Source organism: Marmota marmota, unplaced genomic scaffold, assembly GCF_001458135.2.
Source record: "Marmota marmota marmota unplaced genomic scaffold, marMar, whole genome shotgun sequence".
Lineage (NCBI taxonomy): Eukaryota > Metazoa > Chordata > Mammalia > Rodentia > Sciuridae > Marmota > Marmota marmota.
Genome location: NW_026000272.1, coordinates 13,799,373 through 13,814,907, shown reverse-complemented (window position 1 = coordinate 13,814,907; position 15,535 = coordinate 13,799,373). Strand labels below are relative to the sequence as shown.

Here is a 15,535-nt window from a genome sequence, read left to right as displayed (position 1 = left end):
ATATATGTATATATATATATATATATATATATATATATACACATGTATATATATATATATATATACACACACATATATACATATGTATACACATACACATATATACATATACACATATATATACACATACATACATATATATTATTCATATATATATATATACACATACACATACATGTATACATGCATATATATATATATATATATAGAGAGAGAGAGAGAGAGAGAGAGATTGATTGATTCCAGTGCCTTAAACATGCTAGTCAATTACTCTATCACTGAGCAACATTCCCTAATTATTTCTTTTAAGAATGTTGATTCAACAAATAAGAGTTAGTCAATTGATAATTATCAAATTTTGAGAATTTTTTTTTTTAGTTTCCCCCAAATCAATTAGAGCACTAGAGTAGGAGTCAGAAGACCAGGGTTTATTTCCAGCTCTGTCATCAGCTAGCTTTGTGATCTTGTTTGGGTTGCTTTCCTTGTTTGGAACTTAGATTTTTCTTCTGAAATATAAATGATTTAAGGAGACCAGGGTTTATCAATTTTTTGCTCTATTAATAATTAGTCAAATAATTCTTTCAAAAATTATTTTATTTATTTATTTATTTTGTTGATAGACCTTTATTTTACTTATTTATATATGGTGCTGAGAATCAAACCCAGTGCCTCACACATGCCAGGCAAGTGCACTACCACTGAGCCACAGCCCCAGGCCCCAAATAATTATTTTATTGTGGAAATGTGTTCTGTGTATTTTAAGACATTCAGCAGCTCCTGAGCCTCTACCCCACTACAAGCTCATAGCACCCTTCCCAGTTGTGACAACCAAAAATGTCTCCAGACACTGCCACATGTCCTAGGAGGAAGGACAAAATTACTTCCAGTTGAGAACTACCAGAGTAGATCAGTACTTCTAACTTTCTGCAAGTCATAAATCACCTTAATCATCTGATGAATGCTATGGACCTTCTTCTCCAATCAATTCATTCATATATTCAAATAATTTTGTGTGTCATTCCAGGTCTTTTATGGTCCCTAGATTAAGAAATTACTGGACTATGTGATCTCTAAGGCCCACTTTATCTCTTAATTTTGTGAGTTATTTAAGGTTTAAGGGAAAAGAACATTTTTTTGATGTTCCATGTAGTGTTTTGGGACGCGCAGTTCATGTAATGATTCACTTTGTATCCCAAATTCACATCTATTAGCTTGGTTATATTTTAAGTGTAGAACATGTTAATGACAATGAAACCAAGGACTAAATGTTCTTTCAATGCTGTCAATGTCTCTCCATGTCTTGTACACAGTCAGTTGTACTAGGCACAGTCACCAAACAATACAGGGTCTTATCATGTATTTATTTACACAATCTGGTTGTATAAGAACTATGGCAAATATGTTATACATTCTGGGAATCACATGTTTGTGAGCACTGGAAGTATTGTCATAAATTTGCTCTGATAGATGTGTAACATACACACATTGCATTCCCTAGGATTTATCCAGGTCTACAGTGGATGCAGTGAATGAACGAATATTAGTTCTTATCACAAACACTGGATGCGGAATATCCTCCATTTTCTTGGGAATTGCAATGGTGACATACATAGCTTTTCAGTAAGTTGATACAGATTTGTTCTGAGTAAGTTTAATTTGGTTTGATAGATGCTGTTGTCATTGTAACCTTGTTAATTTCATGAACAAATCCCAATAGGAAGAGGTCAGATCCATTAGATTATGAAGTGGATAAATTAAAAACAAAACAAAACAACTATCACTTCTAAAAAAAAGTTTGAATTGGGCTTTTAAAAAGCAAGAAAGTTGGGATTAGAAAATATTTTTCCACCAGGATACAAGAAGACTAATCGATAAAAGAAAAAGTTGAACTTATACATTTATGATAGTAAAATGTCAAACCACAGTTTGGGAAGAAGATATTTGCAATGCATGTATCTGACAAAGGACTTTCATGCCAAATATATTTAAAACTCTTAAGAATAACAAAAACAAGACAGACAGTACAATTGGAAAATGGGCAAAAGAGTTTAACAGGTACCTCACAAAAGAAGTTATCCATGCCTAATCCCAACTTTTGCCTAAATGGCCATTAAGCAAGCATATGACAAGGCTCTCAACATCATTTTTCATCAGAGAAATGTAAATCAAAACCACAATTACCATTAGGCACCAAACAGAATGGCTAATATTGAAAATACTCACCATAACAGGTATTAACAAGGATGTGGAACAATCGGGACTCTTATATATTGCTTCAGGGAATGCAAAATGGCAGATGCTTTGGAAAATTCTTTAGCAATACCTACTAAAAGATAAATACACATTTAGCCATTGATCCAGAAGTTTTACTCTTAGGTATGTATTCAAGAGAAATAAGTGCATGTGTCCATCAAAATATATGTACAGGAATATTTATAGCAGCTTCAGTCAGAGAAACCCCAAATTAGAACCATCCCCAATGTACATTAACAATTCACTGGATGAATAAAAGGTGCTATCTTTGTAAAATGGAATGCTATATAACAGGAAAAATGAACTACTTTTATACAATATTTAAATAGGATTGAGCAGAAGAAACCAGAAAAAGAAAAGATAATGTTTTATGATCCATTTCATATATGTGAAGTTTCAAGTGCAGGCAAAAGTAAATCTAGGGGATAGAAGTTGGAATATTAATTACCTCTTGTGGGAGTTACTGAATGTTATGAGGTATTGAAAACATTCTAACTTTTGATCTGAGTGGAAGTTCCATAGGTGTATACAGATGTAAAGAATTTTAAGAATTCACTGAGTGCATTCTTAAAATATGTGCACTTTACAGTTTACCTCGATCTAGAATACCACATTAATAGGAAATAAAAATTCCAAAACTTAATTCAGTAAACACTGACTAGAAGTTGGAAAAAAAGAATCAAAGGAGAAAATAGGTATATTTAATTTTTGAAATACTAGATCAATTTCCACAAAATGAAATTGTGATCTCTTATTGAAACTTAGGGCTATATTTCCATGATTCCAACCATTGCAATGTTTGGAAATATCCAAGTAAATCTATTTTAAACAGTTTCCATAGCCATCATCCTTTTCGGTAATATGCAGATCCAGCTTACTACGTTGGTGATAATGGAATTGTAGTATCTGAGAAACTCTTCTCTTCCTTCTTTCTAAAAAAGAATAAAGAGAAAAGGGATTGCTTAGTTGAGAGAGGCTATTATTAATCCTGTTAATGAAAGTCACTATATTTAGGATACTGTGATTCTATCTGGAAAGATATTGGGGGTACTCTAAAAGTCAGTGTGTGTGTGTGTGTGTGTGTGTGTGTGTATGACCATATAATTTACCATACTATATATATATATGCATATATCATATATAAATAATATAGTAAAATAAGTAATTTAATTTTAATAAGTAGTCCTTTTATTTTTGTAGTACACAGATAAGATGTGGCAATGATTAGTTTAAACTGAAACCCTCACTAACTTAACATTTTTTTTTTTTTTTAGCAAACTTCGAAAAGATTATCCTTCCAAAATCCTGATCAACCTGTGCACAGCACTATTGATGTTAAACCTGGCATTTCTGGTTAATTCCTGGTTGTCATCGTTTCAGAAAGAGGGACTTTGTATCACAACTGCAGTGGCACTTCATTACTTCCTGCTTGTTTCTTTAACTTGGATGGGCCTGGAGGCAGTCCACATGTATTTTGCTCTAGTCAAAGTCTTCAACATATACATTCCATATTATATCCTTAAATTTTGTCTAGTTGGTTGGGGTAAGTGTATCTGCCATTGTTCTTGATGTCTTTGTTTTAAGCCTGTGTGTCTTTCTAATTCTTAGCCTGCTTTGTGCTGCTATAACAGAATACCCAGGAAAATTTATTAACAGATTCTATTTCCTTTCAAAATTAATTAATTAATTTTAATTGGTATATTATAATTGAACATAATAGTGGAATTTGTTCTTTTAATTTTTATTTGTTCTTTTTAGATATACATGACAGTAAAAGGGATTTGTTATATATTCATACATGAACACAATATAATATAATTTAGTCAATTTAATTCCCCAGTACCTCCCTTTTCTCTCCCCTGATCCCCTTCCTCTATGCTACTGGTCTCTTCTATTTTCATGAGATCCCCACATTTTTTTCTTTCTACTTCCACATATGAGAGAAAATATATGATCATTGATTTTCTGAGTTTGGCTTATGTCACTTAACACAATGAGATTTATTTCTTAAATTCTGGAGGCTGGGAAGTCCAAGATCAAGGGGCCTGCATCATAGTAGAAGGCATCACATGGGGGTGGAGGACAGAAGTTACAAAGAAATATCTTCTGCAAAAAATAAACCCATTCCTGCAATTATGGTATTAATCCATTCATGATGTCAGAACCTTTATAATCTTAAGTTTCCACCACATGAACTTTGGAGGACACATTCAACCCATAGCAAGCTCTATTAGGCAATTATTTTGTGGCCAAAATCTGTTAATATCATAGTTAAGGAATTAAGGATAACCTCACTTGTGTTTGAGTGTGAACCTCTTTTTCTGCCTATATTGCTCTATGAATTCAACTTTTAACCTTTATGGTGAGGAGTTGGTGTGCAAATATTTATTGAGTGCTTGCTTATGTGCTGTGCTAAGTGCCAGATATATAAGGGTAAACCTGTCAGATTTTAGTCATCCCTTTACAGAAGTTACAATCAACAAATAATGATGGAACAGCTAACAGTAAGGTAGCTTGTACTTGCACCGGAAGCTATTCTAAGTGCTTTATATGCTCATTTAGTCTTCACAGTATTTATTTTTTTAATATTTATTTTTAATAATATTAAAAATATTATTTTTAAAATATTATTAAAATATAATATTTAATAATAATAATAATCCAACTATATCCAAATAGTTGGATACAATAGTTTTATTTTATTTATTTTTATGTGGTGCTGAGGATTGAACCCAGGGCCTCACACATTCCAGGCAAGTGTTGTACCATTGAGCCCCCACCCCAGTCCAGTCTTCACAGTGTTTATATGGGATGGGTCCATCATTATTCCTACTGAGGACACTGAGAAACAGAGAGATTAGGTAATTTGCCAAAACTCCCTCAGTTAATAAGGACAGAATAGGAATTTGAATTGGGGATTCTGTCTCCATAGATTGGACTTTTAACCTCTATGATCTTGCCATGCCATTTAAGGAACAGAAAAAGGACTTGACATGGGTGAAAGGGTGTCTGGCCAGGTACAACCTGACCCTTTTGACACCTCATTGCTGCTGCCCTTAGAAGAAGCCAGAAATAGAACTCAGCGTGCATATTTTCCTAATATAAATGTCACTATATTGGTTTGCTTTCTTGTATTTCTTTTCAACATAATAGATAGTGAAAAGGTGTTTTGTTTTTGTTTTTGTTTTTTGTACTGGGGATTGAATCCAGGGGCTGTAAACTAAGCTACATCCCTAAACATTTTTATTTTTTATTTTGCAACAGGGTCTTGCTAATTTGGTAAGGCTGACCTCAAATTTGAAATTCTCCCTCAGCCTCCTGAGTCTCTGAGATTACAGGTGTTTACTACCACACCCAGCTTTCCAGCTTTCCTTCCTTTCTCTCTCTCTCTTTGTTTCTTTCTTTTTTTTTTTTTTTTCTTTTTGTACCAGGGATTGAACTCAGGGGCACTTAACCACTGAGCCACATCCCCAGCCCTTTTTATTTTTTACTTTGAGACAGGGTCTCATTAAGTTGCTTAGAGCTTCAGTAAGTTGCTGAGGCTGGCTTTGAACTCACAATCCTCCTCTCTTAGTCTCCTGAGCCACTGAGATTAGAGGCATGCAACAGCGGGCCCAGCATCCCTCCTATATTTCCAATGGGCATGGTCAGCTCAGCTTCATTCCTATCCTCCCTTGCCTATCCAAAAGAGATTTTGTGTTCAAAAATGTGTTGGATACAGAAGTGATATGTATTAAGTAGGATACATAATGGTACATAGGTAGATAGATTTTATCCCCCATTGACTTTGTGAAGACAATAGCTTCCTAATCAGCTACTCATCCTTTTGATGAGTTCATTAGCATAGTGCATGCTTTCATTGGATAGACAGTCAGTGCTAATATCTATGCTAATGTCAGGTGCAAAGACAAATAGTAAACAAAACATAATCTAAAATATGGCTTCAGTATACTTAGCAATCTATCAGAAACACAGAACCAAAAGCAGTACATGCACTTCCTTTTGTGTGTCCCTCATCTTGATTCAACCAGAAGATTGAAAAATGTTGTGGAAGAGGCTTCATGAAATGATGAAGTGGTCATAAATTTCCTTCGATCCTGGTTTTCCTTCTTCCTCATCACCACTCCTCCTTGACTCCCTGTGTAGAAGGTCCTCCTTCACTCACTCCTCACATGTGGGTCTTCTCCAGAGATTGTTTCTTGCATCTCTGATCTTCTGGTTCCACACACTCCTAGGGTACAGGGAGATGCAGGGAAGGTTAATGCTTGCACTTGCAGAGAAAAATATCTCGAAGAGTACCAAGTACACATAAGCCAGGGCCAAGCTGAGGCTGAGGCCTGGCAGGTTTTGTAGGTAAAGAAAGATACAATGAATCACTCTTAGACTTATTTTCTTACTTACAAAGACAGCACAAGGAAGAGTAGCTCAAAGTGCCAGCTCCCAAGTTCTTGTCCCACACGCTAAAAACAACACCATCAAGGCAAAGGGAACAGATGACTGCCACACTGAGTTCTGGGATTTCCTGTTACTTAGGAGCCAGTTCTAAACAGAAGCTGTGAGATTTTCTCTTCTGTAGCTCTGTTCTGAGGAGACAGGGTACAAAGTCCCACAATTCTGCAGCACCCAGGCCGGCGATGGAAAACTGTCTCAAGATAGCCTCCCAGGGGATGTGAGTAAGAGATGGCTTTGGAGCACCTCTTCACAAGCTTCCCATCTTCTCTCATTCATGGAGGACCACAGGGCACTCTGCCAAAATTCGAATAAGCTGACATCTAAGCCTTTGCCTAAGTGGCCTATGTGGATACATTGAAGGTCCCCAAGGGAAATAAGTATTAGCATCTGTTTAGATTTGAAGCTGTGTCTTCCTATTGCCAAAGCAACCTGTTTTAAAGGTTCATTCTTTTTTTAATGCCCTGTCCAAACTGGTGAACATCATACTATGTAAAATAAGTCAGACTCAGAAAATCAAAGTTGAATGTTTTCTCCCATATGTGGAAACTAGAGCATAATAAGAGGAAAAAAGTGTGTGTGGGGGGGGTTGAGTATCATAAAGATAGAGAGGAGTAGAAGATGGAGGTTGACAGAGAGGTAGGAGGGACAGGAAAGGGGAGGAAATGTGGAATAAATCTGACAAAATCATGCTAAGTGCATGCACGTAGTGTATGTAGTGAATTCCAGCTTTATTTGTCTCTATAAAGCACCAAACCAATCTAAATAAATAAAAAAAAATAAAGAAGTGAAAGGAAGACAAGCAGAGTAGAGGAAGGAAAATAGAGGGAGGGAGGAGGGGAGAGAAGGGGGGAATGGGTCTGAAATGGAGTAAATTAAATTTCATGCATGTGTGATTATGTCAAAATGAGCCCGACTATTACGTATAACTATAATGCATTAATAAAAGAAAAAACTATCCAAAGCAGATTTGTCCATGTTTAAAAAAGAAACAACCAACCAATAGATATATTTAAAAAATAATGTATATATCAACTTGAGAACTGCCACTTAATTCCATCCTAAATATGAGGTGTTCCATCCCTCTACCCTCATTCCAGGGGTATCTTTGAAACATGTCTGCATCATACTAGGCACTGTGCTTGGTGTGGACTATATAGATTGGAAGGAGCTGTCCTATTTATCACAGAATAGGATGGTGGAGAATTTTTGCACTCTGGGGTTTGGAGTAGCTTTGGAAAATATCTTACAAAACCCCTAAAATGTGTGTGAGTGTATGCTCTTCATTTAGGAGAAATACTGTTTTAGAAATAAAGAAATCATTTAAGTTCTGCAAATGTACATGAAATTGGATTTTTCAACCCTGTGTCTATACTCACATCACGTTTGACCATTTTAACTGAACTGATTGCTTTATTATAGTCTGGCTGAATTGACTGGTCGTTAACTGGTCGATCTAGTCAAAATGTCAAACTAGTAATGAGTGTGGAAACAGCTTCCCTGTCAAAAAAGCACTGAAGGCTGCAGCTGATTGCCTGTGCCCTTCCTCCAAGGTGACCTAGACAAAAAGATAGTAGGAACTAAGGGGCAGTATTGAAAAGGAAAAAAATTGGCAGCCCATCATTTGAGAAGAAATGCTTGATGCAAACTCGCATTCTGATGAACTAGATACTTCCATTGCCAAGTTGATTTTTTGGCACTTGAGCTATTTTTAATAACCAGTGGGCGTTGTATTGGAGCCATTGGCATGCCATTTAATTTAGCAGATTGGAGAACTCCTAGAAATGTTTAACTTGGAAGAATTCACAAACATTTTGCAAACAATGGTATTTTGATGCCCGCACATCTGTGGCTCATTTAAACAGTATCTTAATATATCATTGCCCACAGTCATTGATCAGGATCCTTCTCCCATGATATAATGGGATCCTTTGGCTTCCTTTCCTACTCTAGGAATCCCAGCAATTGCAGTAGCAATCATACTCACCGTGAGAAAAGATCTGTATGGAATTCTGAGCCCAACAACTCAGTTGTAAGTACCAAGAGCTCTGCTACTTAGGTGGTGGGTTCTGGCCTGGCTGGGTATGGTGGGATGTTCTCAGCTTGGGGCTTGGCCTTGACACTGGCTTCAGGGAGAACTTAGCCTCAGCCTTTCTATCCTGGACACAGTCACAGCCACACTCAAGGAATGGTTAGCTACCTAGGCTCTGTACGACCTTGAGCAAGTTACCAAATCTCTTACTTTTAATCTCTTCTGGAAAATTGGAGTAATAATGTTTGCTGTCAATGTCATGTGCAAATTAAAATGAAATCATATATATGTATATGTGTGTATATATATAAATATATATATACATATAATATAAATATATATGTGTATATATATATATATATATTTGCTCAGCCTGTTGCCTGATCCATAGTAAGTGTTATATAACTGGAAGCCATTGTGATTATAAAACTCACAGACCACTGGAAAGATTTAGTGGCCATTATAAGGAAATACTGAGGTAAATTGGAAAATATTTTCTACCTTTCAACAATAAAAATCTTCCCTGAAGAAGATAGCAAACAAAGCTTTTCTTTGTGAATTGGCTCAACTTTATTGTTCTCTTTTCCCTCCCTCCCTCACCCCCTTTCTCTTTCTTTCTTTCTTTCTTTTTTATTTGATTATAAGCCCATCTCTTTAATTCTCTAAACTGTAGCCATAACAAAGTAGTCATTCATTGGATTCTATCTCTTTAGAATCTTCTGTTATGTGTAGATAGCTATCCTGTGGTCCTTTAGGCTGCACAATCTCATTTCATATTTGTTTTCTTTCCCTTACATATCCATTCTCTTTATAGTTGCCTCTCAAGATCACGTCCACTATAGATTTCCTTTCCCACTGGACTGGAATCAAATGTAGGAGGTCCTGCTCCCAAGACTCCTCTGTCTTTTATATTGAGATGACAGTTTCCAGAGGGTCAAAATTATATTGCCCTTTGCAGCAGATGCTTTCTAATTAAAATCTTTGTTATTCTTTCTTTCTCTGCCTTTTCTCTTCCCTTCATTCTCATCTGCACCTCCATCTTCCCTCTTTGTCTGTTTTGTAACTTAAAAGGTCCTCAGTGTCTACTAGTGATTCTTCTTGAAAGATCAAAAGCAAAAGTAAAATCAGAACAAAATCAACTCCACTCTCCCCCAAAAGAGCCATTTCACATATGACTTTGTTAGTAAGAGGCAGATGGCTCTAAGAGCTTTGTTTTTTAAATAATTACATTTTGAAAGGTAATTCAACACATGGTACAAAATCCAAATGTACAAAAAGGTAGAGGATGAAAAATAAGCCTCATCCCAACCCCAGCCACTCAGCTTCTCTCCCTTGAGGTAATTCTTGTTACTAATAATCCTTGTATACATATTCTTTTGCATGTTTTTTTATTTGTTTTAGTTTTCGAGCTATTTTATTTTAATTGCTACATAGTAATCACATATATTTATGGGGTACAGTAGGATCTTTTGATACATTCACATGTTGTGTAATGATCAAATAAGGGTAATTAAAATATCCATCACTTAAAACATTTATTATTTTTTTGTGGTGAAGCATTCAAAATCCTTTCTTCTAGATTTTTAAAACATACAATATAATATTGTTGATTATAGTCACCCAACTGTAACAGAACACCAGAACTTATTCCTTCCCACTACTCTCCTCATCCTCTCAAAACTATTACTATTCCACTCTCTACTTCTATGACATCAACTATTTTAGATTCCACATGTGAGTGATTTCTTGCACAATTTGTTACTGAAATGGTGAATACTTTACACATTACTTTTTTCACTTCATAAATATTTTGGAGATGACTATCCAAACATACAGTTTGCCTCATTTTACAAGTTTTTAAAATACCTTCTTTCAAGGCTGAAGATAATATTTAGAAATCCCTAAGCATTAGAGTCCATTAAGAAAATTAAATATTTTTTCACACCCTCCCAAGTTGCATACACACAAAATCACACATACATGAAATTATCTACACCAACGTGAACAACATGTTCAAAGAGGGTTTTCCTGGCTTTAAAAAAGAGAGATCCCAAAGGGGAATGAATGAAAGAGAGGAGAGATGGGAATAGAAAAGATAGCAGACTGAATTGGACATAACTTTCTTATGTTCATATATGAATACATGACCAGTGAAATTCCACATCATGTACAACCACAAGAATGGGATCCTAATTAGGATGTTATATTCCATATATGTACCATATGTCAAAATATGCTGTACTGTCATGTATATTTAAAAAGATCAAAAATTTTTATTGTAACTCTAAAAATTTTTGGTTCTACCTCTGAGAAAGAGAGAGAGAGAGAGAGAAAGAGAGAGAGAGAGAGAAGGGAGGGGCCAGGTCCCTGCAAAACTAACACACAGTTGAATTCATCAAGTTTGTCTGGGTTCAAAAACTAGAGGCAATGCCTCAGTAATTAGATATGTTATTAAATTAAGTATCTATCCATATGAACCATAAGAAATTTCTTCTTTAATAGAAACTGTAGAGCCTTTAATCAATCCAGTGGCTAGTGTTGCTTTTTATAGTTCAAATATATCATATTTTAAAGCATTTTTATTAACTCTGATCAGCTCATCATTGTTGATAGAGCATTCAGAAAAGCCATTAATTGTTCATGTCCTTCTACTGTAATATTTATAATGCAGAGTTGAATCTGTCCTGCAAATAAAACTCAGGTGTAAGGTGGGGAGAGGAGAGTCACTTTGGGGGAAAAAACATAATTTGTTTTTCTGCTAATGAAAAATAGTCTTCTAGGGAATTCGACTGAGAGGTTTCTGCATATGTAGGACAGAAACATCTTATGGGATTTCTAACTTGGTATTGAAGAGTACCCTTAACTGGGCTCAGAAGGTTGGTGTTTTAGTCCTAACTCTGCTACCAGTGGGTATGAGTGAACTCTGTCAAGTTCTTCATCTCTCTAGGTCTAGGTGTCCTTAGATTAAATGGAACTGACTAAGTGATGTTCAGAATCTTGGTAAAATAGGAGCTTATGTTTTCCTACCTCACTGTAGTCTTCTTTATTTTTTTGTTTGTTTCTTATAGTTGTTGGATCAAAGATGATTCTCTCTTTTACATCTCAGTGGTGGCTTATTTTTGCCTCATATTTCTGATGAATCTCTCCATGTTCTGCATTGTCCTCGCTCAACTGAATTCCATGAAATCCCAAAGCCAGAAGACTCGGCAGAAGATGATTCTGCATGATCTCAAAGGCACATTAAGCCTGACATTCTTGCTTGGCCTCACCTGGGGGTTTGCCTTTTTCGCCTGGGGACCCGTGAGGATATTTTTCTTATATCTTTTTGCCATTTGTAACACTTTGCAAGGTAACTGCTGCTTCTCTGTTCTCTGTGTGGCTATCTACACCTTCACCAAGGCTTTGGTTGCTTTGAAAAATAATCTCATCTTTTAGAGACTTAAAGGAGGAGAAAATAGTCCAGGAGGCCTCTGTTCACAACTATTTGACAATAAGCCATTGGAAATATTAGCTAGATGCTACCCCTCATTATAGGAATGAAGTTTAAGAGTGTAAGAATTGTAGGAATGAAGGTTAGAGCAAGGAGTTGTGGGCCAATGCAACATGCCAAGGTTCTAGTTTTAGTTTTGCTACAAATCCTCTTCAGAATCTCACCATAACTGATTGAGTTAGATGATCCTAAGCTAAGGGCTCTATAGCTCTTTAATCTCCTTCATATATTCTGGTGAAAGAAATAAATGATCAATGAAGTGATTAACAATAGAAAAAAAGGCAACATAAGAAGTAAAGCTGGGGGGCTGGTTAATATATTTTTGAGTAATTATTGATGTGCATTTTAACCTGATTTGTTCTATAAAAACAATCTTTGGGTGATTTGGGGACGCATGTAGAATTGTTTCATGGAGGACTGAAGCTTGTCTTCATACTACTATCCTCATCTTCGGCCAAGACCATTTAGGCTACTGGGGCTAGCAGGGAGCCAACTTAGCTCCATTGAGTTAAGGTCTCCTTTAGTACTCTCTACTATTTTCCACTCAATATACACCTCCTTCCTAAATTCACTCCACTTGTCGTCCCAGGGGATGCTCCATCAGGAAAACGTCTCTTTGGTCAAAGAAGCATGGAAATGCAGCAATTCATTCCCTCATTCTTCAGAATATAGCTTGTTAAAAACTCTCAGAAGCTATTGAAAAATATTTAAAATTTTGTTTCAACTTTACATTTTTAAAACCTCAGAACCTTTTTAAAATTATGGTCGTTTGTCCTTGAGGAATCTCAGGAAATATGAATTGATATGCAATTATATTCCAGGCCTTTCCAAAGTGGTATAGGGATGTGGTGGAGCAATCTGTATACGTCATAGTTTTACCCTAATGTCTTATGATTCAAGAACCCATCTCATTTGCAGCAGTATGGTGACTTAACAGAAATATTGTGTCCCACCAGATTCTAGTCTACCAACCTTATACAGTAGTTCCCCTTATTTCTGTTTTACTTTCCACAGTTTCAATTATCAAGTGTCAACCATGGTCTGAAAATATTAAATGAAAAATTCAAGAAATATACAATTCAAAAATTTTAAATAATTTTATTATAGAATGTTGATATAATTGTTTTATTCCATTATTAGTTGTCATTCATCTATTATTGTGCCTAATTTATAAATTGAAATTTATCATAGGTATGTATGTGTAGCAAAGATAATATATATATAGGATTTGGAACTCTCCATAGTTTCAGGCATTCTACTGGGGATCTTGGAATGCATCCCTTCCTTTGGATTACAGGGGATTACTATACAGCCATATTCTGACTGGAAAGTGTAAAGGTGCAAAATGTGCTGTTCTTCCTTCAGGTGCCATTTAAATTTTTTTTAGTTGCAGATGGACACAATATCTTTATTTTATTGAATTATTTGTTTGTGGTGCTGAAGATTGAACCCAGTGCCTTACACACGCAAGGCAAGAGCTCTATCACTGAGCTACAACCCCAGACTTTAGGTGCCATTTTTATTGCCTCTGGTAGTAGGAATGAGTTTTTTAGGAACACCCCCACCACACACACACACCAGACTTACTTGTTACCCTTTGAGATTACCTGCACTTGGTTATAATATAGATTACTGACTGAGGCTTTAATGCTGGTTCTACATTTTTCCTCTGGACAAAACCACCTGGCCCACACTGAGGTACTCTAACTCCTTACTCCAGCATGATGCTCTAACCTCAAGAACTAACTGCACTTGGTGTAGAATGTTCACAGAAGTGGCTTAGGAACTAGGTGCCTGCCCAGACTTCTTTCTTAGTACTAACTCCAGACATCTCATTGGCTCACTAATCTGAGGAGAAATGTACTCACTCTATTGAAAGAGGGGTTCAAGGAAAGCTGACAAAGAACAAGAGAGCAGTTTTGAGCTTGAAAAGGAAGGAGGTGTTTTCAAAACAGCCAGTGCTCCATTCCTGAGGTGGAAGTGGAAAGTAGTGTCTAAGCAGGGAGCCTACATGAGTAGAAGCAGAATTTAATTGGGTATTGTTTTGAAGACTAAAACCAAGGTCCCATAGATCCAGCATCAACAGAGCCAAGCTGTCTCTGTCTGTCACATATGCTTTACGTCAATCAAGCACCCAGTGTTCCTAGTCCTGCCTACAAGATAGAATGTGCCATCTATCTTGGGAGGGTGTTTTCAGAGCTCTGAGTTTCAAACTCAAGTCTTACCCCCGCTTCTCTCTCTCTCTCTCTCTCTCTCTCTCTCTCACACACACACACACACACACACATACACACACACACACACACACACACACACCAAGTAACTGCAAAACAAGAATGCAGTGAAACACAGGAACAAACTAGCTATTTACACAGCAAATGGCAAGCTTGCAATCTGGCTAAGGGGGTTGCCCTGTGGTCAGGTGGGAAAAATTATGTTCATGATGAGTCATTTGTGAAGGAAGGGTGCACAAATAAAAATGCAGGTGACAAAAACCTGACATCTTCCCTCATGCCTGTGTTCTGGTGAGTAAGCAGATCAATCTGTTATTGGAAAGAAAAGGGAAGGCTGTCAGGCAGAGAGGGAAAGCTGGAAGGCAGCTCATTGGGAATTCACAGAATAACCTTTAAGTCTGAGAATTAACCAAAACTCCATGCAGAAAATCAGAGCAGTAATAGGTGCTTGATGTCACTGTTGCCCCTTGTTTGTGCTGAAGCTGGAGGAGTTTCACCTGCTCTGAGGCTGAGGCTTGCTCTCATCAGGTTGCTGCACCACCAGCCAGGTGGCTGCTGCTCAAAGAGTGAATGCTGCTGAATTCATCCCCACAGTTGTGTGGTTACACATGGAGCTAAAGCCCTGGGGATAGTTAGTGAAACATGTCATTTTGTTTAGCCTCCAGATTGCTGCCTCCCACCTGGAATCAGAATGTCTCAGGGCTGGAACCAGGGGACCAAGATCTTCCTAATCCAACTCCTCATCAAGTGACAATAAGTCACTGAACCTTTCCTGGCACAACATTCCATAAATTTGATGTAAATTTCCTATGTACATATATGAATATACCACAGTGAATCTCACCATCATGTACATCCATAAGAAATTAGTTAAATAATAACTATGGGTAAAGGGCAGAAAGATCAATAGAGGGAAGGTAGCAGGAGGTGAGGGGAGAGGAGGGAAAGGAGAGGTACTGGGGTCTGAATTAGAGCAACATATATCCTGTGCTTGCATATTTATGTCAAAATAGATTCTATTTTCATGTGTAACTGAAAAGCAGCAAAAATTTAAAAAGAAAAAGGAAAGGAAGCCCC

General features: G+C 36.6%; 1 protein-coding gene across 4 annotated transcripts in view; it reads left to right on the top strand.

Annotated features, from left to right (window-relative positions):
- The window catches only part of Adgrg4 (adhesion G protein-coupled receptor G4), a 115,636-nt gene that overhangs the window by 92,246 nt on the left and 7,855 nt on the right, over nucleotides 1–15,535 (top strand). For all 4 annotated transcript variants that reach the window (XM_048796977.1, XM_048796978.1, XM_048796976.1 and 1 more), the window contains 4 exons: nucleotides 1,499–1,620; nucleotides 3,528–3,796; nucleotides 8,656–8,734; nucleotides 11,803–12,083. In XM_048796977.1, coding sequence (XP_048652934.1) covers nucleotides 1,499–1,620; nucleotides 3,528–3,796; nucleotides 8,656–8,734; nucleotides 11,803–12,083 — 751 coding nt within the window. The remainder of the gene's footprint in view (nucleotides 1–1,498; nucleotides 1,621–3,527; nucleotides 3,797–8,655; nucleotides 8,735–11,802; nucleotides 12,084–15,535) is intronic.